Source organism: Labrus bergylta, chromosome 8 (assembly GCF_963930695.1).
Source record: "Labrus bergylta chromosome 8, fLabBer1.1, whole genome shotgun sequence".
Taxonomy (NCBI): Eukaryota; Metazoa; Chordata; class Actinopteri; order Labriformes; family Labridae; genus Labrus; species Labrus bergylta.
In genome coordinates, this window is record NC_089202.1 from 23,027,493 (window position 1) to 23,055,187 (window position 27,695).

At 42.6% G+C, this 27,695-nt stretch overlaps 1 protein-coding gene across 1 annotated transcript in view; it reads right to left on the reverse strand.

The window, feature by feature from the left end:
• The window catches only part of thsd7ab (thrombospondin, type I, domain containing 7Ab), a 175,427-nt gene extending 149,531 nt beyond the window's left edge, over window positions 1-25,896 (reverse strand). The window contains exon 1 of the mRNA XM_065958063.1: window positions 25,034-25,896. Within this exon, the coding sequence (XP_065814135.1) occupies window positions 25,034-25,184 (151 nt within the window). The 5' untranslated portion in view covers window positions 25,185-25,896. The remainder of the gene's footprint in view (window positions 1-25,033) is intronic.
• Window positions 25,897-27,695: the final 1,799 nt, after the last annotated feature.

The following is a 27,695-nucleotide window of genomic DNA, read 5'->3' on the forward strand; positions in this document are numbered from 1 at the left end:
AAAGGTCAGGGCCTTTCGGTTGAGACACTTAACCCGAAGTTGCTCCCGTTGCTTTATCAGCGGTTTCTGAATGTGAATGAATCGATTAGTAAATACTGATGGTCACTTTATATAGCGTCCTGTGCCATCAGTGTGTGAATGTGAAGGTGTGACCTGCAGAGTAAAAGAGCTTTGAGTAGAAGAAGACTAGAAGAGCGCTACACAAGCTCAACTCCATGTACCATTTGTCACAATCTGTGTCTTTTTAATAATGGAAAGTATCCAAAAGCATCGAAGCTTTAAAAAAAAAAAACTACAAAACTTGGGTCATAGTTTTGCGCAAAAATCTGTCGCGAGGGAGAGAGAGAGAAAGCAGCAGTGGTCCGTTCTTTCACAGGTCGGTAAAAACTGACATTTCTTAATTCCTTTTGTGTTCTCATTAAAACACAAAAAGTAGCCTCATAGCTAGTGCATGGCCCCCATCAACAGAGGCTAAAGTCCTCCCTCGAGAGGAGGCGGCCTGGGTTCAAATCCGACCTGTGGCTCCTTTCCCGCATGTCATTCCCCACCCTCTCTCTCTCTCTCTCTCTCTCCAGTTTCTATCCACTGTCCTGTCTTTAAGTCTCTTACAAACAGACAATGCAGAGAACACTGTCTACATTGCATAAATGCATCCCGTCCCGTATCCACTCAGATATTCATTTTATTTTTACTAATATCGTATCAAAGTTTAAATGTGTGGTTTCATGACACCCCTGACCTAGAGTATTGTGCATTACATCATAAATAATAACAGTCACCGCTGAATATGTCTGCCCATATCATCCCCGTGTTAGAGCCACTTACAATTCTGTCCTCCACATTACTCTGAGCAATAAAAGCCCGGCGGTACAGAATCACAGGCAGGAGACACCCTGCAAAGTGACCTCGCTCAAACCTTCAGCGTCAATGCAAGAAGCAGTGTGACATATAAACAGAGTGCAGTGAAACATAAAAGATGTGGAGGTCAGGGTGGTGGGTGTGACGAGATGAAGGGGGCCTCAGTTCTTCTCCTTGTGTCACATTTTCAGCGACTGTGGCCTGAAATAACAGGTTCAAATTTGTTTAAGTCGCTCTTTATACAAATCCTCTTGTGTGGTTATATCGTTGCTGTAATCACTCCTCCTCTCCATACTGGCTGTAAAGAGAAGGAGGGCTAATCCACGGTGTGAAAAGTTCAGCCAAAGTTAGTTGAAGTTGCACGTCCCAGGACTATTTCCTTGTTTAGGTTCACTGAGGGATAGTAACACGATAGAATTTTGTTCTAATTCTGAACCGTAAAGATTCTCACTTTAGAAAATTCCCCGCTTGATTCAGACTGCTGAAGCATCATTGAAGATGTGGCTTTGACACAGAAAGAAGATGTTCTCATCTCTCACAGACTAGCTGCTCTAGCAGGCGATGATTTCAGGCTGAGTTTGATGGAAACGTATACATGGGATCATTGGAGTGATGACTTTCTATGGATTTCTTACCTCAGAAAAACCCAAAGTCTGAGCTACATTGAGTTACCCAGTGCAATCAAACTCCATGCTTTCCCAAATAAAGTACTAACTGAATAATTCTTTAACAACAAGAATTCAGACAAAGAGCTGAACCTGTTTCACTGGCTGGTTCCTTAATAACTACAAACATGGGCACTCTCATTAACCACAACCAATCCCAGTTGATGGTATCAGATAATAGTCCTGCAGTTTATACTAATTAATGCATCAAATTGGTATAAATGCACAGCAGGAAGTAGTCCCAAAATGACCCTTTATGTACTCCCTTTTTAGTTTTAGTTTGCTCATAATTACACTTCTATTTTATCAACAGCTTCATATAAAAAAGAGGGTAACTTGTTTTTTTAAAATAAGGAGGGAACCAGTGGGCTTTGAGCTGAAGACAACAGAAACTCATATTAGGGACGGCTGTAGCTCAATCCATAGGGACACGGGCTGGAAACCAAAGGGGGACCTGTCAGGCCAAAGTATGGAACTGGGTTTGGATGCTGGAGAGCAAAGCCCTTGAGCAAGGCACCAAACCCCAGAAATTCTCAGGCACTCTCACTCTGACATCTCTCCTCTAGTGTATGTTCATAGGTTCCTGTTTGTGCAGAATATGTAGGCCCATATGTGTGTGTGTAATCCTGGCCTATACGTGTGTAGCTAACTGATTGTAAAAGGTATTTCTTCATCTTCTTCTTCCTGAGAGTTGGGCTAACTCATGGGATTGGTTGAGAGTAATTCAAATCAGAAACATGCCAGCCTTCTCCTTAATAATAAAACTTAAAAAATCTGAATAATTCCTGCAACAAGTAATGAAAGTTGCTTAAATTAAACATAAAGAACCAATGCTTGGGGAAGATAAGGCCGCCCTCGTTAGCAACAAGACGAGAGCAGAAAGCTGGAGAGTTGTTGATGGAGTCAGAGTGCAGCAGCAACGAGACATTTGCATCTGTAATGGTACATATATGATAAGTGTGGAAGATATCAGAAAAACTAATTAGTAATCATCCTCCCACCGCTTCCTCATCTGCAGTCTGCAATCACGTACACAGCAAAGCGCTGCAGGGTCTTCAGGCAGCAGTTTAACTCACTGGGGACCAGACAGCCAGCGAGGAAGGCCGTGAGCATGGACAAGTGAGCTTTAATGATTTTAATCCTTTGCAAATGAACAGTGGACTGAGAAGGGATTGCATCAGAAACGAGGAGAGCTGCTGGGGACGCGTGTGATTTAGATGTCTTCTTGTTGGTGTGTTGCAGTAGTTTGTCTCTCCCTGACGTACAGTGAGACGTAAAAACAAAACAGATGTTGGGGGGGATCAACGGAAGGGATCGGTCCACCCAAAAACTGTGTGCCCATGTACGGGTGCACGCATGCCAGTTTAGATTGTCCACAGTCTGACTGCAGGGTTCACCAGCAGGCTACAACAGCAGGACTGACCTACATTTCATACACACACACACACACACACACACGCACACACGCACACACACACACACACACACACACACACACACACACACACCCAAAACACAGAGACACACACACACACACACACACACAAAACACAGAGACACACACACACACACACACACACACACACACACACACACACACACACACACACACACACACACACACACACACACACACACACACACACCCAAAAAACAGAGACACACACACACCCAAAACACAGGGACACACACACACACCCAAAACACAGAGACACACACACACACACAACAGTGAGTCTTATTCTTGTCAGAGAGGAAATGTGTGAGAAAAAAAACATCTGCATGGGCACTGGATGCTTTGACTCTAATCTGACGACCAGAGTAAGAGGAGATTCAGGGATTTCAACTCACAGCAGAGTGACCAAGTTCACTTTGACTTAAACTGGGAATACTGGGATACACACTTTTACACATGCAGCACTAATGGTGCGATGAAGACAGATTAAGGCACCGCATTCAGAAGAAATATTTTCCTCTGCAGAGAAGGTAAAAGTCCAAAGACTAGAATTTGAAGGACTATTTACTCCATCTTTATTGCAAACAATGTAGTATGTTATCATTTATTTGACAGCTGTGGTATTTTGATGCTTTGATGCAGATAACGATTAAATGTCGAACACGAGAGCAGCTCGCTGTAGCCGGACAAAATATCAGGTAGCAGAAGAAGGAGGTCAACTTTACAGGATAAAGGATTTCAGATATCTTTTGGAGGGAAAGTAGAGTGGAAAATGTGACTGAACATGTTAGCCTTCATCTGACCTGAAAACACGAGAATCCCTTCATGAGGAAATCTTTAAAAATGGATGACCACAAAGACCTGTTGGCACTCGTGGACAGGGTGGAACTGTGTTTCAAGTTACTGTCTGACGTCAAAAAGGTGGATCTACATATTTATCTGTGTTTTGGTACATTGTGGTTGGGACTGACCAAATCAATAATGCCTTCCTATTCTGTGAATCTTAAAACCCCAAGTTATTATTATAAATCTCACAAAAAGGTCAGGGGTTCGATCCCCAGCTTCTGCAGCCACATGTCCGGTGTGTCCTTGGGCAAGACACTTAACCCCAAGTTGCTCCTGCTGCTTTTTTGTCGGCGTGTGAATGTGTATGAATGGAATTAGTTAATTTTAATAGTCACTTTTCACAGCAGCAGTGTGTGAATGTGTAAGTGTGACCTGTGGTGTAAAAGCACTTTGAGTAGTCAGAAGACTAGAAAAGAACGATACAAGCTGAAGTCCATTCACCATTAACCATTTACTGGTCCTCTGCAAGGTGTTTATAGTAATAAGTATACATGCTAACCATCGGGCAGCATGCCTAATTGCTTTGCTTAGGGCAGCTTTCGCTCCGTGGCTCAGTGGGCAGACACTCAGTTGCAAAGTTGGCGGTATGTTGCTAAGCTCCTGTACACGTCTGAGTGTCCTCGGGGAAGACACTGAACCCGGAGTGGCTCCTGAAGGCAAAGCCATCTGTGTGGGAAAGTGATTGGTATTGTGGTTGTCACAATGCTACAGGAACAAAATGACACAGAGTAATATTTCAGATAATGCTTGGCTATAGAAGTCAAACGTGAGGGATCAACTCATTTTTTGATATTGTTGTAATTCTAGGGTTCATTTACAATAATAGAAGCTGAGTTTAGTATTTCCCTCCAATCTGGTACTTCTGCTTTAACTTCAGAGGATATGGTTGCATCTATGTTGCTGGTATAAACATTTAAACTCTTTTCTTTTTGCACCATTGAATCACAGGGTAACTCGAGATGCGGTAAGATAACTGGCCCATGATAACATTAATTTCCTAATACAGTGATTCTACAATAATTGATATATTGTACAATAATCTTATAATGTAACATCAGGATATCTGATTGGTGGCAGAATATGAAATGCCCTGCTGAACATTATCTTTTATCCCAACTTCTTTATTGATGGAGTCTTGACCCAGTGAGTCAAATTGGCCGAGAAATCTGGTCAGAGCGCCGTGTTTGTTTCGTATTAAAATATCTTTCTTTGGCACCAGCGATCTGATAATTATGTCAGGCAAATAAGGACCACAATAAATTGCCGTATCAATATTTAGTCCCTCCGCTGATTAATCGTCAAGCAGGTTAGTTTTTACAGAAAACCAGTTTCACTGAACACAAACGACTTTGGGAACAAACCCAACTCTTAACTGCATGTTGGTCTTACATATTCTCATTAAGCAGATATCAAGTGTGTGTGACAGGTACAGTCACAGGTGGCACGGCAGAGGCTTTCACATACACACGTTCATCAAATTATCTCTGTTGCTATGACGACAGCTGTCAGGGGCTCACAGATGACGGGGGGTTGGGGGGGGGGGGGGTTGGCGGAGGGGAGAAAAGGTGCGGAGGTGGCCGTTTGTATTGTGATTGACGGCTGTGACAGCTATATAATCGTGTTGGTTGTGCTCTCAGAGAAATACACACACACGCACACACACACACAGTATTTGCTGAGGCAGGTGTGTGCGGCTATAAAGGAGGGCGGGGTCAGCGGCTGACAGCTGATGAAAACTCCAAATGACACACTCTACCACAGAGCTGAGGGTCCTCGCACCGCGGGGCATTGCTCGTGTTATTTCTTCCTTTTTTTTTTTTTTCTTCACTGGTGCCGATGAAGAAGACAAAAGCACAATAAATGTCTAATGCACGGTCCAATGGACAGCCAGAAAGTGACAGCGCACTAAATTCAAACTCCATTAGTGACGGAGGACGCAAATAATATCCCTGGGATATAAAATATAAGCTCTCACAGTCCCACAGGGTGTGTTTGCTCACTCACTCTTAGCGTTATCTTTTTCCTTCCTGCAGGTTAGAGGAAATGAATCCAATAAATAGAGGGCAGGGTTTTTACCTCGTCATTTTTAATAACAGATAACTGGAGAATAGACTCAAATGAAAGCACACGGGCAGGTCTGCTAATATATTAGAAATGTAAGTCAAATTGTTTTCTCCACAGATTTATTTTCCTACCGATCAAAGACACAATGATACCGATTGATCCGCCGATGGAGGCCTCTGCACACCGCAGAAAAAATGCAGCCGCACAGCATCTTGGGTGTCAGTCAGACTTTTAGCAACTCTAAAAACTTGTTCTGTGTTATCATTTCACTCCAACTCAAATACACAGGAAATAACCTCGTCCTCTGGGGGTCGTTGGAGCTCACAGACTGAGGGAGCAGAAAACCAAAAAAAAAAGAAGGAGAGACCCAGAGAAGTGAATTACGGCGCTCAATCACAAACAAAGACAAAACCTCCACAGATTGATGATACCAAAGAGCAGTGAGATCATCAAAGGTTGAGTTTCTCATTTAAAAGAAAGGCAATCTGGAGCGCGGAGCCACATGCCCTTTCGAGAAACTTCTGGCTTGGCTGTAATTCCACAAAACTTAGTTCTCATCCTGAGTGCGAGAGAGAGCGTGCCAGAGAATGTCTGAATGTGAGCAGAAAACGGGCAATTTCTCACCATGTGCAGGAGGAGGCGACCCTTTTCTTCTCCTCTCCTCCGTGTGACCACTAGGTTTTCAATAAAAGCCCCCTTCAGAAAAAGGAAAATGAAGCGGGAGGATGTAAACATGGAGGTGATGGATGATGGATGACATTTACAGAGGCATTGTCTTGCAATTAGTTGTGGTTCAAGAGCTCCGGGGCATTCAGACGGGTTTCTCTTTGATGACAAAGACTTCATGCTGCGGAGCTTCCGGATTAGTTTAGTTGAACTATGAGCAGGTAAAAAGAAGAAAAAAAACAAATATAGAGTCTCCGGTAATGATTTATGCAGCTCACACGCTCACAAAGATCAAAGTGTTAAAAAACCATGTTGAAATGAAGATGCTGTTTTGAACCCATATGACAGGTTTGTATTATAAGAGGGAAATGTAGAATAAGCTTCATTTATGAGACAGAAACAACAGGACTCAGGTTCAAATTAGGAGGAGGTTTTGACATTTCAAGACAACATGTCTCACCTCACAGCCTACATGTTCTGCATAAACACCACCGTATGTAAGACAGCTGGCAAAGATTAAAGACACTGCAAGTCATGGCGTTTGTTTCCTTCCTCTAAACAGGTCACATGATTGGGGTGTAGAAAATTAAAAAGGAAATATTATCCACCTTTTCAAACAGTCCCCCTGTGGTCTAAATGAAACATCTGTGCTGTGCTTTGTTCAAAATATAACATGAATCAAGCACCAGAGGAGGTTTGTGACCCTGTATAAACCAGCTCTCTCTGAACGCTCCGTTTTGGTGTGTGTGTCTCTTTAAATGCAATGAGCCCCCCCCCCAAATTTGTCAGTGTCTTCCAGAAAGTTGGCGGGCAGCGTGTCCCAAAGTTGCGGTAAAGGGTTAAGGTGTAAACGTTGCAAAGGTTATGTTATTTTAGCAAATGTCAACTGTTAAAGTGAACATGCGAGACGGAGTCATGCAAACACTGCAGGACAACCCCTGAGAGATACAGCGTCCGCAGTAAAGGCAGGGGTCAATGTAAACACGCCACATTTGATTACACCATATACCTCCTGACATCCAATGACGTCATCATGACCGAGACTGGTTTGCTTCCAGCACTGGGTCAGGGGTGATGTATGGAAAAAAAGGGGAATATATGTGAAGTTAATGTGATGTTAAAAACTGTCAAATAAAAGAACAGTTTTAAGTCAGGGAGACGATACAGCTAACATATGGAAATAACAGGAACTGTTTATGATCATGACGGTGCAATCGGACATTTAAAGCCTTAAATATCCTATCGCAAAACGACTGGTGTGACATTCCTGTGCGTCTCATTCCTGTGTCTATAGAGAATGGAGAAGGACACAGTGAGAACAGCCAGTGGCGCTGAGGAGAGGTCACACGTGCCATGATGAATTACAGTATCTGGGCTTGTGTCTCAGCTGCTCGTTCATTAATGAGTCCTCTTAGGGGAGTGCGCTGCGACAACACAAAAGGACACATCAACGCTGCATCAATTCTCATCTGCTCTTTACACTGTGTCTGCCGTGTGGCTGCTTGTTTGGGATCTAATAGTGTGCTCTCATATTTGACTACAGCTCTCGCCTAATCTTTAACTGATGGAGCTAATTTACATACTTTAGGGTCGCACTCTAATTTGATCAAAGCGCCGAGGAGTGGGAAGTAACTGACGCACACATATTAAACGGTTTGTCAAAGACTTGACTTTAACCACAAGACTCGATGATTATGATTCAGGGACCTAACTCAAGACGAGTGAATTACCACACTGCACTTAATAAATACTGGTAAGTAACAATGAACATTACAGTTAAATGCTGTAAAGCTGCATATCTGTTGAATTCAAAAGGCTTGGCTGAACATAGAGGTACAATAAAGCTGTCACACTGCAACATTTGCATAAATGTTTTATACATTAGTGCAAAATAACTCTGCCCACACGTTTATCCTCCACCCACCAACTTGACCACAATAAACACTGTTGAAATAACGTGTTGACTTGTGGAGCACCAGTCGATCACTCAGCTACACACAGTGTGTAAACATAAATACAACCAGGAAGTGGAGGTCCAATCAGGATCCGACCAGTGACCTGAATCTGACCAGGCCAAATTCATTCTCCGTCTAATCTTGATGGCTTGTTCAGCATCTTTGGTCTTGAATCAGCGTGTGAAATAATGTAAAACTGGTTCTGTCTTTTTGTTAATTCACACAGTTTAAGACTTGAGGCACCGGTAGTGGTTAGTGCCAGCGCCCAATGCACAGAGTCTATAGTTCTCCAAGCGGGCAGCCCAGGTTTGAATCTGATCTGTATCATTCCTCACTGACTTCCGACACTATCCACTGTCCTATCGCCACAATAAAGACACAAAAAGCTCCCCAAATAATACATCTTTAAAATCACAGGGACTCTTCTTCCAACAAAAGTAAACAAAGTCTTGATTCTTTAATGGTTCTAAAGAAAATCTTTCCAAAATGTTCTGAGTTGTGAGGTATGTGAAAAGCGATCCGATCTGATTGGAAAAAGGGAGTGACCGCACCAATTTCAAATCGTAAATTAATCATGTTAAATACAACTAATCTGATTGTTGTGTGTGGGGAACCCAGAGGACAGACGTGTTAACTAGAAGAAAGCCAATTAGGATGTGAGCTAACTGAAGAAGGAAGCACAACAACCCCAGCAGATTAACTTTCATAGAGGGCTAAACGTATGGCCCATGTTCACTTTGTCTCAATGTCATCCATAAACTAGTAAAAAAAAAACTACTGCCAATTCTACCCTCCTGTTGTCTCTAATGTTTGTTTCCTCTGACGTCATTCCATGTGACGTGTTCCACATTTCAGATTTGAGAGTCGGGACTCTAGTTGTTGGGGAATGGGATCTGTTAATGTGCGGTGAGCGGTTTCTCTCACGTTTTCACCATCTGTTTGGATTCAAGCTTTTTTTTTTTTTTTTTTGTCTTCCAAGCGGGCGGCCCGGGTTCAAATCCAGCCTGTGGCTCCTTTCCCGCATGTCATTCCCCTCTCTCTCTCTCTCCCTGATTTCTGACTCTGTCCATTGTCCTATCTCTCAATTAAAGGCACAAAAAGCCCAAAAATAAATCTTAAAAAAAATACAATTAAAATAAATGTTGTGTGTTTGATGCACCTTCCTCTTAGCGTCTGTCGGGTCGTCTTGTCACTTATTCTTCATTGAGCTTGCAAAACAGTAACTTTAATATTTTGGCCTTCATCTTTAACACAACATTTAAACAAACTGAATGGCATCCAACCACAAACACATTACTGATAATGGAGTCTGTACAAATGTATCTGCCAATTGAAGGATTCTCAGAATTCCATCATTATGCTGTTGATAAATCCCAGTCATAGTTCTGTGCGATACCAGTCAGCCTTGTGGCGACACTGGTACGGTTGTCTTTTATACTATTGGTGATGTTTTGTCTGTCTGTATGTCTTTTTACCCTGTGTTTTTATTTTGCTTGCTTTTTATGTTTTCTAATGGACTCCTGAGTCTGGCAATAAAGATGATGATGATGATGATGTATTCTCATATTAAGATCCACCTTTCTAGAGGCTTGGCTCTTGGCTATTTTAAGTGGAAGAAAAAGAGGAGAATGAGGAGGTAAAAAGACATGATGGCGTGCCAAGAGCTGGACATAACATCCAAGGATGGGTTTGTGCTTTCACACGCCAAGCCAGTCAGAAACCTTTCACTGCTCTGATTGCTTTCTCAACCTGGTTGGCTTACGCACCATTCTGGCACACATCCTAACATCTGTGTCGACTTTGGGTATGCTAGATCAAATACCATTCTCACTTTATAAATATTTGTTTTGCATGATGTAAAGAGGTTGAATGAGTGTCAAGATGTAGAAATGTCTTCAGCTGAATGAAGTGCTGTGCAAGCATTCAGGGAATGTGTCTCATACTATACTCATACTACAGGACTTTCAGTGCTGCAGACGATGCCCCATCTTCAACCTTCATAATCCTAACCTCATCTCTCAACCGGAAGGTCAGGGGTTCGATCCCTAGCTCCTGCAGACACGTCGGCAACCTCTGCCAACAGGGTGTGAATGTGTTTGTGTGACCTGCGGTGTATAAGCACTTTTACTATTTAGAAGACTAGAAAAAAACGATACAAGCTCAAGTCCATTTATTATATTATATATATTTATTTATTTAATATCTCAGCCTTGGGGTTTAGATGTGAAGCGCACACTGTTTGGTTAGGTTTAGGCAACAACACTTCTCGCTTGGCTTTTAGGGAAAGATCATGGATTGAGCTAAAACAGTACATCAACATTAGATTTGGTTTTAAAGGGTGAAAAAAACAGGCTGTTGGATGAGAGAAACAGTTTCTCTTTGACAGCCACGGAGCCTGCAGGGTATGCTCTGCTTCATCCATGCCCCTCCAGAAACACTACTTTTAGGGTGTCCCTGCTGGCTGCAGACTGTTTGTTGGTGCAAGAGTCAAACTTTTGCTTTTCCTCATTAAAACTAATAAGAAGAGATTTGTAGAACTGGTTTCTGCCTTCTCTACTCCTTAGAAGATATTCTCATTAAACTACTACTGACTTCAACTGAAGCTGCACAATGCTTGTGTTCTCCCTCTATTACTGACCTTTGATCAGAATGGGTCTAATTATCACTGATGTAAACAGTTCCTTTGATTAGACCTAATGCATTATTGGCCAGAAATGCATCTTTTCTAACAGTTATGATAGGGAACTCTTCACTGTCGACACTTAATGTTCTCATTAAGAGAGTGTCCTCACATCAAGTGAGCATTACATATCGCCCAGCATCAACGCTCGCTGTCCACCCTCCATCTGATAAATATTTACTACTCTGCTCTGTGAATTCCAGTTTCCCTTTGTAAACAGTTTAACATCTAGCGCTTTTATTTTGAAGGTGCAGACACAGAAGTGGGGTGCTTTGTATTGACAAGCCTTTTGGTGGTGGTTAGCAGAATAACGTTTTGCCACTTGGTTAACCAAAGTCATAACACAACAATTTAGACACCGGTATACAGATGTTTACGCACCACCATCTCGACTTTGTAAAACAAGCCAACAAGCCAACAACAAAATCAAGCACATGTTTCTGTAGGACACTCCCAGCGCCTTGTCGAGCTCCCTTCTTCCTTGTCCATGTCTACGGAGCGACAGAAGGAAAGTCGAAATGTAGCATTAGGGTAGAAACATCATGTCGCATTGCGCTGTTTCGGGATGCATCACCTATGGGCTGTTAAGACACTCCAGCAGGACACAATGGCATCAAGCTAATGTTGCCCACCCCACATGCTGTTAGGACACCCTGTTAGGCAGGTGAAGCTTATTCATATGATTGTGATTCCATAACACTGTTTTTGATGATGTCCAAAATCAGAAATCACAAATTCAGCAATAAGCACTATGAAATACACCACGCCCCACCTGGTGGCAATATCCAACCACAGGCTCGCATGAAAAAAGAGCGGATGAAAAACAACCTCACAATCAGTCACATGGCAACAGCGAGAACATGTCACTGGAGGTGTGACCGCTAAAAGATCCTCTCCACTGACTGTAACCGCTAAAACGCGTCAAAAGCTGCCTGTGTATTGGCGTTGTGTTAGAGGAGAATGCCAACTTCTCTCTATGGACTACAAGTGTGGTTTTATTGGGATTTACTCTGTGCATGTGTGTGTGTGTGTGTGTGTGTGTGTGTGTGTGTGTGTGTGTGTGTGTGTGTGTGTGTGTGTGTGTGTGTGTGTGTGTGTGTGTGCCAGAGACTGAGTGTGCTAAGTGAGACCCATGAGTGCAGGCCCACGCTATACACCCACAGCACAATGAGCAGTGAGAGTAAAAAGCTAATGGACGAGCAGATGAATAAAGACATTTGAGTCAATGGATGGATGAAGAGTTGGATGGCGTTCAAGATTGTAGCTGTGCAACCGTTAAAAAGCAAAGCAGTAGATATGAAATGAATGGTTAAGCATTAGTGTAAACGTAAGGTAAATAAAACTTTAATACTGGGGATTAAAAGTAGGATTTTAATTGTACCTTTGAGGGGGAAACAACTGGAGAGTGTTGTTAAAGCCAAAGATTTGGAAAGGATTCTATTTATTTTCACCCTACGTGCTGTAACAGTCTTCACCATTGGACATGTCCCCCTGACCTCTGGGTTTGCAGACAGAGGGGATTGTGACCTCGTTTTGCTGGAAGGTCAAGAAACCCAGAGTTTGTACTTTCACATTTACAGTAAAGTGTAAGTGTTCTTAGTGGCCCAAGAAGTCCCAAAGACATGAGAAGATACAAGAGACAAGATCAAGCTCAAGAACAACTTGCTGTTACTTGTTAATGCGAAATGGACTTGAGCTTACACAGTGCTTTTCTAGTCTTTTGACTACTCAAAGCGCTTTAACAGCATGTCACATCTACACATTCACACACTGACGGTAGAGGTGGTGCAGTGGTTAGCGCTGTTGCCTCACATCGAGAAGGTTCCTGGTTTGAATCCCCATCTGACAGGAGCCTCTCTGTGTGGAGATTGCATGTTCTCCCCGTGTATGTGGGTTCTCTCCGGGTACTCCGGCTTCCTCCCACAGTCCAAAGACATGCTCGTTAGGTTAACTGGTGACTCTAAATTGCCTGTAAGTGTGAATGTGAGTGTGGCTGGTTGTCTGTCTCTATATGTCAGCCCTGTGATTGACTGGCGACCACTCCAAGAGCTACCCCGCCTCTCGCCCAATGACAGCTAGGATCAGATCCATAAATATATGGGCGGGCACTGACCACCAATACACTGACTTATATTCTCCACACACACTGCTTTTCTGCTGTAGGCATGAGGAGTCAGTGAGCCGCTTCAGCCCTACTGGGATATTCATATACGGTCAGCCCGGCCCGGCCCGGGGCCATCTGCTGCCCTCCCTCTAATCCAGGGGCTTGTCACTGCTGATTAGCCGGCTATTCTTTCACTCCCTCTCTCCCTCTACAGTTTTATATATCTGCTTTATGATGTTGATACTAGTGTTATAGCTCGGTGCGGTGTACTATTTCTGCCTAAACTCCTTTGTATGGATTTTTGGAGGCTACAAATCCTCTACACTTCCCCTCGTTATCTCTCTCTTCCTCCTTCATTATATATTTCAGCCGTATTATGCTGATGATAGGGATTAAATTGAAGAGTTCTTTCTCACACTTTTCTTCTTTTCTTTGCATTTGCTAAGCCCACAAATTAGCCCACCTTTTCCACTTTCAGTCGACATGCTGAGCTTAGGTGGAGCTCAGCAGCCGCTTCAAGAGTAAAGCAGAACCTGAAAAAGCTTCAATGCAAAGGAGGTCGGTATCGTCAGTCAGGGCTACAATCACTACATTAACTACCAACTTGACTTTTGATATCAATTTGAAATCTTTCTGTTCGACTTTGTCCGTAATAATTATTTCCTGGAAGTGTGAAGATTAGCTCTTTATACAGCTCTTTAAAGAGGTACAACAGAGCCTGTAAGGAAAGGTTTCTCCTGTGAAAGTATTCACTATGGAAGCACTTTGTGTTAGAAGCATTCACCAAAGAGTATTATATTATATGTTAATGGTACTGCACTGCTAGCATCGAGATCTATTGATGGCATGTCCACCATCTGATCCAGGCTTACATGTTGATCTTTGTGTGGATGTGGTTATTCTATTGTTTTTATTTACTGATTCGAGTGGAAGCAGCTGAATGTTCGGCAGCACTTTGAATCCAGGACAAATTTTCCCAGGGGGACAATAAAGTGTATCGTATCCTGTCGTAAATGGTACTACTCCTGAAAGCGATGGTGTCTAGTGTCAGTGCCCAGAACCCCTAACTGCCTTCTAGTGTTTACGGCTCTTTGAAGGGAGCCAGATCTTGTTGCTCCATTCCTTTCAAAGAGCCGTTCAACATAACGAGTCCATCTCAACGGCTTTGTTTGCATGTGTCATGTGAATGTGACTTCCTGTGTTCCTGGAGCCTGCCTCAAGTGGACACTCGTCGAACTGCAGGATTTTGCACTCCAGCATTTGCTTCAATTTTTCAAGACAGGAGGTTGCAATTTGGTCAAAACACTGACATGAAGGATTACCTTAATCTACTGTCCAGTCACAGTTGATTATATGTCAGTATTAGGAATAACTGCACCAAGCAGACATTATCAATGATGGGGTTAAAACTACCATGTTGCCTACATAAAGGGAAAGTCAGCAGCTCAATATCCAGACAGAATTCTGTCATGATCATGAGACACATTTCAAGATGGCGGCCCGCAAAGTATCTCCCATCAGACACTTCTATTGGTTCTACAGGTTTGCTCCAACAGTATTTTGTTGTACTTGTGTACAGTGACAATAAAGATATCGTATCCTATATTCAGAAAATAATTATGAAACCTAAACACAGAAGATAGCACAAGTCTGTTTTTACTTTTTATCGGATGATACATAAGGATAAATTCATTTTCTGCACCACAACAATGAGCTCTTTTCCAGTTCTACTGTTCATCTGCTCATCCTGAAGACAGACAAACAGGCAAACTACTGTGAAACAAGAAGCTTTTTGTTCAAATAAAGACAGGAAGAAATATGACTTTGACAACCCCACAACTAGGCGATTGATGGCGGTGGAAAAGATGAAGGATTAATGAGGACTGGCTGCTGGATGGAAGGGAGGATATTTACTCCTCAGCCTCCTCCATCTCTACGGCTTTATCAGAGAAGCATCGGAGGAGGCAGCGCTGCCACTAAATGTCACTGCTTTCTTCGATGACGCCTCAATTCCTCTCAGCCCGCTGCAGCCGCCTCGTTTCCTCTCGTGGGAGTAAAGGGTCTGTTTTGAATGCCACTCCCTGACCACGAAAGGGCTCGGTTTCCCCCCCGATATTGGCGCATGATTTGTTTGTGTTTCATCTCGAGGCTGAATGCAGATTGAGGAGAGAGGAGTGCGGAGAGAAAGTGGGGACATGACTGGTGTGAAAAACTAAAAAACAAAAGCCATCTCTTTTTAATTCGGAGGCGACTCCAGACAAAAAAAGTAGTCAAATCAAGGGAATTTGAGGTGAAGATGTTCTGAAGGTGGAGTCGAGGGAAAAGGAAAGTTGCAACTACCCTCAAGGTGTCCTTGAGTAAGGCATCTCACGTTTAACTTGTGGCTCGTTGAAGTAGACTGGATGCAGCAGTATTTCCCATAAAATTGAAGATTCAAATCCTTAGTAAAAAAAGACTCGTAATAAGGGATGGGAATTTTGATATAATTATTGACACTACTTAAAGGCAGGGTTGGTAATTTCCTCCAAATACACTTTTTAAGAATCAGGTTGAAATTGTCTTTGGGTCCTGACAGAAATTAATAACTCATGTGCTCTGAAAAAGGAAACAAAGAAAATCCGTCACCTGTAGCAATTGTGAGCCTGTAAAAACTTCAACCAATGTCTGCCATGAGGTATCAATCTGATGAACCAATCAGACGCCTCCCTCTCTCCCTGCTCGTTCTCTACCTCCTTGTGTGCACTAGCCCACACTCAAAGCGCGTCACTGATGATGGAGTTTATACTGTGAGTTTACTTACCGCTGAATGAAACGATGTAGTTTCTACACAATACAAGAGATGAGCTGAGGTCCACTTCTGGACAGACCTTGCTCGTGTATGTAAATGAGGGGGCGTGGCTTTAGAGGGAGCGCAGAGAGGAGGGGGTGGGTGTAGACGGATCACTGAGGGAACGCTACTTTCAAAATCATGCTAGTTTTTGAAAACTACCAGCCCTGCCTTTAACTAATCAAATCCTTATCCATACTAATCAATATGTTTAATTTGTTGGCGGAAAGATGAAACAAAAATAGGTTTTAAACAAATTTACCATCCAGAACAGCTTTAGTTATTCAAGTTCACCGCCAAAACCTACATTTTTATTTTTCTTAACGTTACATTTGAACACATCAGGCTTATATTTTATTTACCATTGCCTCTAAACCATCTAAACATGGTGAAATAAGGCAGTGAAAATCCTCTTATCTCACTCTAAATAGTGAAATAAGAGTTTTTTTGGATGCAATATGATCTGTAATCCTTCCGCCTCTCCTGTATCAGTAGGAGCCAGATCTAAATGTAAGCTCTGCCATTCAGATTAAACAAACTCCAGCATCTCTTTGGCATCTTTCTCCACTGGATGGATTGGCTATTTTTAACAACCGCAGCAGCCATGAGCAGAGAGCGGTGGGGTAATATTTCTAAAGCCACAAAACAGATCAATCTGGGTCAATTGTGACGCATTGTGCCGCAAATGCTTTTAAAATCAAGTGCGATGTCATGGTGTGCTGTCGGCCAGCTCTGAATCAATTCTGCCGGGGCAACGCTGAACCTCAGACCTCTGGAATCACAATCCTTCTCTTTCCAGCAAGAGAAAGAGAAACTTTGAAAAATAGCTTCCTTCCTCTTGTAGACAGAGAGACACTAAGGCCACATGGTTCCTGCTGGTAGAGAAAAGACATCGCGAGCTGCTGAGTGTTCATTTTCAGATGGTTGCAGGGCCAGACAGACACAAACACAACAGAGGCAATTAGCCCCCATTTCCACTCCAACCAAATTAAAAAAAAGTCTAAACAAAAAAACACAGGCATACTGAATTAAAATAAAACCTTCTGGCATTACTGTGTAATGAAAAATACAAAATCCCAAGGAAATTCTCTTCATTTATATGCATGGCCTAAATTTGTTGCCTGTTGCTAAGGAATTTGAGCAGTGCCGGGCCAATTACCTACCGGAGTCTTGTTTGCCCTCAGGTGTTATGCTAATTAGGGTCACGGTGGGTCAACATTGTAACATTGTCACTAAAGTGAGGCAGGAATCTCCGAGGGATGTTCTCATTTGGGACGACGCCAGTCACAATCCTGACAGCATCCCAGCTACAGTCACTTAGTGTTTCTGAGTTTGTCTCTTGCTCAGTTTAAGACGACCGTCGGACATAATGCAGGTTTCGCAGGTATTAAGACGTGGCTCTTTTTAGTGGCGACGATTCTCAGAGTGTTCAGTCGGTCGGAAGATTCTAATTTTCACCTGAGGCAACGAGGTTAGACGAGGACATGAATCAATCAAGTTTGCAGATCTTTTAATAGCATGAGTGAGTGTTAATGAGAATATTTCTCCAAGGTAATTACACATAAAATTAGATCATGGGGCGAAACAAACAATCTTCAGAGTCTTCCTGTTGTTCCTAAACTGATAATAAGGCAACAGAGTAACCTGATGCTTTAAACGTCTGAGGCACCTGCAGGAAATCAATACCGCACTTTAGTTTGTGTCTTCCTCAAGGTTCTCGTCTCTACAACGATCAGTTTGGCTGAAAGACATTTCACCATATTAATGACCTTGGCTTCCTGTATTGAACTTGTGAACCCATCACATCTCCTCTTCCTCAATTTCCTTCGATGGCCTCTTCAGCGGGTCCGCCGTAATAGCAGGTGATTGCAAGAGAGCCACTAACAATGCTCGGCGAGGGTGACATCTTTCACTGACAAGAGCTTCTCGGCAAGAGAGGAATGTGTTCGGCTTACAATGGGCTGTCAGCGCTAGCCGTCCCCGTCCCCCGCAAGTTGAAAGGTGACATCAGTGTGACTTGGTGACACACGGCATTGCGTTTGGAGCATAGAAAGCTGCAGTGGCACTCATTGTATGACACTGTTAAGGACTAAAACTCTATTGTTACCAAGAGCAGAGTGACAGGTCATTAGAGACTCACAGGCTCACAGACGGACAAAAGAACTTATATAGACCAATGCACACTCTGAATTAATGTGAATGTAATTATAACCTAGAACTAGCTCAAATCAAAAATGACTTAACAAAAAATATTCTTATTATCTGCAATGAGTTACAAGTGACTTTTCCTTGCTCTCGGGAGGTTATGGTCTGATATCATAACTGCACAGTTATGACATCCAAAAAACAAACTGTGGTGAGTGACAGGAATGTATGTCCATGCAAATCGAGCGCTCTTTCCAATGGGAGCTGCCACTGTTGTTATTTCTCCTCCAAGGTTGTGGCACACATCTTGACAGCTGCTTGACAACAGTGTTAGCCCCGCCTGTGCCTGCTGATTGGCTAACCCCTTTCTCGGCTCATTGGATCAGTGAGCTAATCACGCCAGACGGATCAGTCAACTCGATGCAGTGAACGGTTCAAAGGTCTGGAATCAGGCCCGGTGGTGTTAAGCTCATGGCACACCAATCAAACATTTCCCAACAACAGGAATCCTTCAAATGTTGGCAGGTGACTTTGCATGTTTCATTGTGTCTTTCTGCACACAGCTTACCAACTACACAAAAAGTTGAACAAACTGAACAAGTCAAAAAGTTGTTTCAAGCTTTCAAGCTATTTAAGATAGTCTGTGTCCTATTGTGTTTACGAGTAGCAATATTTCTAAAACCCCCCAAAATAACCAAAGAAAATCTGGAGTGAGATGTTATTTTCTCACAGCTACACAGATAATTCTACCAATAATGGATTATGCCGACATTATTTATCAGAACACCAATCTCCATCTTATCAATGTCGATTTATTTGAAGATGTCCACATAGAACCCATCACTGTTTTATGTTTGATTCTCTAATTTGGCTAACACATAAGTTCAGAAGACATTTCCACTAGCTGCTTTTCATTTTCAAATGTATTTTATTTAATTACCCTCCTTATTTAAAACAATACTTAATTCCATACAGATCACAGTATCATTTGCGACACACAGAATTCATAAAGAAACCGGACGATCTGCTTTTCAGTTTGAAGCTCCCTCAGACTGGAACAATCTGCCCGATTCACTCCATTTCTTCTTTTCACCTCTTCAACACAGCTCTCCTCTCTAACCTTGAAACATCTTGCTCCTGTTTCTGGTGTTGCTGATAAGTGGATTGATAAGCTCTTCATAAAATGTATGTAAACTGTTTACATTATGTATCTATATGAATGTGGGCCTGTGTATCTCATTATAATTATTGCATGGTTATTTGCATCTCTAGGTGGGTGAGGGAGAGCTCTGTGTATGTGTGAGTGTCTTGTAATTTTTTCTATGTAATGTTCCTTTTTGTCTTTTCCTTTGTGTAAGGGGACCCCCTTAAAAACGAGTTGGTGCATCTCAAGGGGTTATCTTTCCAATCATAATTTCAAATTTAGCAGACTGGAGTAGCTGGAAATGAAGACAGGTCTGGTGTTTTGATCTTCTCTCTTGGTGCCTCTAGGCACAACTGCAGGCTGTCACCAAGGTTGAAGAAAAAAATTCCTGGAAATACTTATCATAGGTCTGCATTTAGAGAAGCAACTGACGACAGGTTTGAAGCTGTAAGGCATTGTAGGGTTAAAGGTCTGTTTAAAACATACAAGCAAGGATTGGACATTTTGATTCTGACCAAACATCCCCAACGGTCAGCCATCACACACTCAAAAAATGTGTGCTTGTTGAAGAATGTTTGATTAGTTTTCCATTGACGACAGACACATGTGTAGAATAACCTCCACATGCGTGGCAAGCAAATTGATCAATTGAAGTAATTGGTCGTGCCAGTTCACGACTCGGGTAGCTCAGGTGACTCAGGAGGCCTGCGGCAGTGAAACACGTGCTGGGACGTTACTCAACCCTGTAAGGGTGTGACAGTAAGTGAAATGGGATTGGCATTATCAGTGGACATTAGGGACTCCTGCGTAATCTGAATGATGGATAATCTGTGTCCCAGTACAGATTACAGTCCCATTATTTAGCAATGAAAAGAACCAGGCTGATAGATCATTGGCACCTGTTGCAGCAAGTCATCTCATATTAAAAAGACGATGAGAATTTCTTTATCTATGGTCTTATTTCTGTTAAAGGGGACATTATTTTATTATGAAAAATCCACTTGTGCAGTAACCTGAGTGTTTACTGACCCACAAATAGTGAAATAAACCCATCCAGTCCTTTGTTTGTGGTCTGAATGAGTCTTACAACACAACACAACACGGCACCGGTTTGCTCACCCCGCAGAAAAGAGGGGAGGGGTGAGGGTGAGCTCATTACATTTAAAGAGACACACACACCGAAACGGAGCGTTCTGATAGAGCTGGTTTATACAGGCTCACCAACCTCCTCTGGTGCTTGATTCATGTTATATTTTGATCAAAGCACAGCACAGATGTTTCATTTAGACCACAGGGGACTGTTTGAAAAGGTGGGAAAGGGGGATAATATGTCCAGAAGATCCATTGAAATATTTCACATGTATAGTCAGCACAATGCACAGGGAGCTCTTAGAGTGAGGCACATATAGAGCACCAAGATCTCCGCATGTTACAGTATGTGTTTGTTTGAATACAGCTTCACCCGCTCCACCACCTGTAATTGCTTTGTCCTCAGGCAGGCATGTGAGTCTTGACAGCTCAAACCTGGCAACCCTGTCGCTTAAACAGCAGAATCTAATGAAGCTCACACACTGTACTAGAATGGGAATAAGCACCGCTGTGTGTGTTTACACGAGTGCGTTTGTGAGCAACACATGAAGTTGCCGGTGATTTAAGTTTATTTTACAATTACCAGGGATGGTGAGAAAATACGAATCTTCAAGGCTCCAAATAGGGTGTCTAAAGATTAACATGTACAACATGCATAAACAATGTACAACATGCATAAACAAATACAAAATGACATTTGTTTTAAACATTGAACTAATTATGAGAAGGGATGGCGACTGTTACATTTGTTTACATTTTGTACAATGCAAAATAAAATGAGACTTTCCACTTCGTCCAACTCACATATCTCGCAAAGTCTATTTTCTTCTAGAATATTTTTGAATCGACCGACTTCAATGGCCGGAGGGAGGATACCAGGTCTAGATTATATTGCTATGAAACAAACACATCTCTCCTCCAAACAGCAGTATTAGCTCAAGTCTCTCACTAAAACCTAAATGTTCTCTCTCTTGATGCGACATTGGAACACGTCCTGATGACGTTTTATGACCTTTGCCTAATAGTCATGTTGCTGACCCTAACTTAAATAAAAACTGTGACCACATGGCACCTCGTTTAGTTAGCTAACTCTCTTTAAGCCTGGCATCTTTTACATGAAACATGAGACATTGAATTTGTTTTTTTAACTATTAGACATCATTCTAGTATCATATTTAGCTGTTCCTGCTTGTAATATGTAAATATATCTGCCAATGCCAAAAGCTAAATTTAATGGTTGAGTTTCTTGAAATGAGATGTTTATCAAGACATCTTGTTTCAATCCCCTCAACTCAATTGCCCAATTGGCAAAGATTTGAACTTTTCATAAGCTTTACAAAGCCTTACTAATTCTTTATAATGCATGATTTCAAGATTTAAAGGCAGGGTTGGTCATTTTCTCCAAATTCACTTTTTTAGATGTTTAAATCGACATAAGAATTATTTTTAAGAATTAATAAAAATTAATCATGTGCTCTGAAAAAGGAACCAAGAAAATCCGTCATCTGTAGCAGTTTGTAAGCCTGTAAAAACTTCGACCAATGTCTGCCACAAGGTACCAATCTGATGAACCAATCAGGCGCCTCCCTGTCTCCCTGCTCGCTCTCTACCCCTTGCGTGCACGAGCCCACACTCAAAGCATGAGCTGAGGACCGCTTCTGGACCAACGGTGCTCGTGCATTTAATTAAGGGGCGTGGCTTTTGAGGGAGCACAGAGGGGAGGGGGTGGGTGCAGACGGAGCACTGAGGGAATGCTACTTTCAAAATCATGCTAGTTTTGGAAAATTACCAACCGTTCCTTTAAATGTTGAAATAATTGTATCTGGGCCTTGGTGAATGTGCCCTAAAAAATGTGTAATCGTAACCCTAGAAATATGACAAACACACTTAGACACACGCTTAGATTTGGTTTCTGCAGTGGGCTACACTAAGTCTTTAGCTGCAGGAGCCGTTTCACTGGACTCTGGATATTTTTGGAACAATAAAGATTCCTTTGAGGGAAAGAAAGGAGATGGTGGATAGGGGATATAATGTTTGTTGAAGAGAGGGCCACTTATATTTCGCACTTCATGGCCAGAGAGAAACTTCTTTTAGTCGTGGGCCATCGGGCCATGGTTCAAATCTAAGTCTGGTTACATTGACTGAAAAAGGCTGTTCTTAAAGAAAACAGCATAATAAAGTGCCAGACGGAAAAACAACAGAGAAGCATAGGAAGAGGAGCATCGGGAGTGCTCAACTGAGAGGAAGCAACAAGAAGAGAAATGGTGTGAAAATATCATCACACACAAACTCCCTACAATCTCTCAAAGGCTTGAGAAAAGCTGTGGCAAGCTATTATCACCACCACCATCATCATCATTATCATCATACCACGTTTTAATGGTGGCTATATAATCACTCTTGTTTTTCTTCTCCAGTTATCCTCACCACCACCTTCAGAGATATCACTTGCACTTTCCTGGCAGGGGCTGTTGTCTCTATCGGCCTCATTTGAATAGAATTCTCAACCCCAAAAAATAGCACTGAACTGTCTCACCTTCCAAAACAGATACATCATATTTTCAGAGGAGGCAATAAAAAGCAATGCAAGCCCAATTCCCCACAGTTTGGAAGACAGGGGCTGTATTTCAGCTCGACTCATCAATATGCAAAACATCAGAGCATTGCTTGCCACAAGAATATTCCCTCCACTGCACACTCTGCAAATGTGCACACACATTTTAAAGTTTTTTTTTTTCTTCTTTCAAACAAGCTTCGATTGGGAAGAAAAAAGTATGCAAATCGTGTGCAAACATGATCACGTTTTGATGAAAAGCACTGGGATTCAAAGCCCTAAATTGCCCTGTGTGATTTTAATACTCTGCAGGCAACTGTCAAAACCAAAGAAGCGAAGCAAAAAGAAGACTCCAGGGCTGAAATCAATGCTCTACCTTTTTTTTTATTTGGGAAGAATTGAAGTAACTCCAAGCACTGGATTACATTTCAAAGCCAAGAGCCTAGAGCTTTTCCAGTCCGGGAGCATGCATAGTGTGGGAGAAAGGTGCTGTAGCGTGGGAGAGGGGCGTAATCACAATGACCTACAGTAGGGTAGATGTAGGTTAAGTTAGTCCCTCTCTCCCTCCCAGCAATGCTCGCTCTGCCTTTCTCTTTCTCAAGTCTCTTCCCCGGGCCGTCTTTCCTGGGTTGTTAAATCCCTGCTTCTTTAATCTCCTTACTCAGCTACATCCTCTTTAAAGATGCAGAGCCACAGGAGGGACGTCGGATATGTCAACTGGGGACTGGTGCCTGGGCGGGGGTGGTGGTACGAGTTGAGGTTTGGGGGGGGGGGGGGGGGGGGGGTTGGGGTGTTGGAGGTAGAGATAGAATGAAAAAAGGTAGAGTTTGTTGTTAAGAATGTTTTGTGTAAAGGAAGAGCGTGCATTAATCTCCTCAGCTTTCCTGTTTGAGGATTAAAACGAGCTGGTCATTTGATTTATGCATTTAAGGACTTCCCAAATGATTTGAATGGGCTGCAGAGTCATTTTCTCAGTGACCACTGGAAATCCTCACTGTAATAATCACTGCAACATCTGCAGCTCTAGAACCTTAAATAGGGGCTCAGACTGCATGTTCGGTAGTGGGCTTCCAATGCATTCAACAGTGATAACATAATTGATTGGCTCCCGCTGTGACACTCAATTGACTTCATACGACACTTCCCCTGATGCAGATTAACACGGCCGAGCATGTGTGTGGATAAAAAATACTCTATCGCTCTACCACATGCATGACAATCCAACACACACACACACACACACACACACACACACACACACACACACACACACACACACACACACACACACACACACACACACACACACACACTAAACCCCCGCTCTTTTAACACATGTGCTCTATCAATACCATCAAAAACCATTCCACTCCACTTCCCTCACCAAACACTATTGTGCAGCAATACCTATCAATCATTTGCCCGCTGTAACACACAGCAGCAGCAGCAGCAGCAACATTTCAATAATGGTGCATCACCTGAGACTCGGGGAGATGAAAGTAATCCATTCAAAAATGGATCACCGTCGTTCTGCGTTGCCACATGCTATTCAGTGGGAGGAGAAAAGCTCTACTGTAGATTTCTGGGTCATCTTTCAAGTGTATGCATCTTTGAAGTTTTTGCAGCGTGGAGTCGATACCTCAAAAAAACGCATTTATTAGAAGAGCAAACTGTGTCACCTGGAAGCACTGTAGACCTGTGAGAGTTAATGAAGCATGAGAGAACGTCTGAATCTGTGCGAGATCCAAGAATCTTTTATCCTCCCAAAGGAAAGGCAACTCAGTCGGATGCACTGATTTTAGATAATCCCCCCCAAATATGAAAGTTATGATATCATTCAGGCGGCTTTTTCCACAAATTGCCTGAGTGTGGGAGGTCACATAACACAGAGCCACACTAATTCATCCTCCTATAATCATAAACACTCCATATGCAAAACAAGGGCTCAAAAATAAGCTGTAATTAGTGGTTAAGCAGTACCTGTTTCCCAGAAGTACATAGACTTCCCATCGTCTGTCTGCGAGTTAGCCTTCCAGAAACCGCACAACAGCAGCAATGTCACCAAAAGGTGCCAGCTCCCCTCTGTCCTTATTCGGAGGGTCCCTGCAGCACCCCTCCACCCTAGCCCCATGGTCCGCCACAGGATAAAAGTAAATCCACTCAGCCTGGGAAGTCAGCAGCGTAGGCAGCAAAGAGAAAAAAAAAAAAAGAAAAAACTAGTCCAAAAGGCAACAAGAAGAAGTTCAGTTTGAGAGAGTGAGGGTGTGAGTAAGTGAGTGTAAGGAGGGAAAATACAGAGTATGTGTGTGTGGTGTGTGTTATCAGTCCTGCAGGAGTTTGAGGTCCAGTTCTTGGTCTTGTAAAGGACAGAGAGATTTATTTTCTGCCTTATACTCCACACTTGGCAGGCTGGTCCCAGAGGGAGGCTGTCAGTGACAGGGACTGATCCGCAGACGGACGGTACGGTCTTCCTCCTCCATCGTATCTGCTCCCTCTGCTGCCGTTGCTGCCTCTGTCCTCTGGCGGTGGAGCAGTGACAGTGGGCGAGTGTCTGCAGTGTTGTTCGCTTCCCTCCCTCTCGTTTGCTCTCTCTCTCTCTCTCTCTCTCTCTCTCTCTCTCTCTCTCTCTCTGTGTGTCTCCTATTCGCTCACTCATTTGCTCTTCTCCCTGTGCCACCCAGCTCTCCCTCTCTCGTCCTCCATTCCTGGCTTTTGTCTATTTTTCTCTCCAGCCCTCATCTTCTCTTGTTTCTCTAATTTTGTCCTTTTTTTACCACTCTCTCTGCTTTTCCAGCATGCTCCTACTCACTTTCTTTATCTCTATTTCTCCTTTCCCTCTTCAGCTTTCCTCTCTCTGCCCCCCAGCCCCCCCTCCTCCCCCTCTGCTCCACTCGTCTTCCACTTGGAAGTGCTGGGAAGGCGACTGGAGACCAGCAGTGCTCACACTGGTCTCAGAAGCACCCATAAGCACTGCTCCCAGGATCAGAGAGGCAGAGAAACAAGCGGGGGCTTAATGCAGAGCGAGGGAAAGTGAAGGGAGGGAGGGAGGGGAGTTTAAGAGGAAATCAAGGAGGAGCAAAACAGAGAGGCAGAGAGGGAGAGAGTACAAAAGAAGATGTGGTAGCAGGGTGTTTATCCTTGTGAGAAAAAGGGTGTGAAAGTGCAAAGATGGAGTAGAAGAAGTTACTATAAGGACTTATAGTCATATATATTTTTTACACATAGAAACCCATGAAACTGCATTATCATGTAGTGGGTTTATGTAGATTTAAATTACAGAGGATACTGTATCAAGATGTTGGGTGCCAATTGGCGTTACGGCATGTGAACAGCTAATATGCCTATTATTAAATCAAAAATCCTTGAAAAACAGTGAAATATTTATTTTTCAATCTGTGGTGTGTACATGGTAAGGCATTTTATATTTAAACAGAGAGAGAAAATAGAGAAATAAAAGGTCAGGGTATTTTAAATTGAACAGAGGTAACTACCATGGCTGAATACTGAACATAAAAGTGCCACCGAGGAGGAAACCTCAGGTGTTGAAAATTAAAGCCAATGTGAAAGTACAAAAAAAACGGCATTTCATCAAGTGTCCACTTGATGGCTGGCTCCAAAAGCCCCAGAAGTCTCATGAATATTTACCTTAAAAGCATCAGCATTTTTCTTATAAACTTTGAGATGCTTTTGAAAAATGGACCGATGCAGAGCTGGCTAAACACTGAAGCTTCAGTGTCCTCAACATGACAACCTGCGTGAGCATGGACTCTAGAGAAGAAGGGGCAGGGAGGAGACAGCGCTCTACAATGTTTTAAATTCAGACTGCAGTACCCATTTTAAACACTAGGTGTCATAGTTACACATGGCTCCTGTAAGAAACCAAAGGGTGACATCACTGAGACGATGTCCATGTTTTATACAGTCTGTGGTGCCTTTACTAGAAACTAGCGCCTCCAAGACATTCAAGACAATAAATATTTTCACTCACAAATGTCTTACAATTGCAATCAAAGTTTGGAGCTTTGTGTTTCCCTCGGAGACTCTTCAATATGTTGAGTCAATCGGCGCTCTGCCAGAGGTTTCATTGAACTGCTGAGTGGGAATTGCTGATTGAAAAGATAAGACCACCATCATAACTTCTGGACTTCATTACGCTGCTTTCACTGCTCTCAACCCTCTTCACATTTTATCCTACTGAAAGTACAAACCGTTAAAACTAAATCACATATACATTTTTTTTAAATGGATTAATTTCGTTCAGGGTTTGTTTTTTGCAGTATTATTCAGTGCATCTTTTGTGGACTACTTTCTGCTGTGTGCAAACACAAATTTGGCAAATTGTAGGATTGATTCAAATATGGCACGGATGAATAAAAGTAGGACATGCCTCTTTGTTTGGTCTTCTCATGGCTTGCTGAGCATTCTGAAAAATACAGCTTTATCCTTAAAAGGGTTTGTACTCTTTAGCAGCACTAATGGCAGTAAGTGGTAATAACAGGTGTATTTATTTTACCTCACACTGACAGATCTATTTGTGTCCTTGCTAACAGTCTGGAGTATTTGTCTAGCTTAAAATCTAACTTGTTTGTTTTTTTAAAATCCCATGCAGTATTTTTCAATGAACTGAATCCTTGTTTGAGCT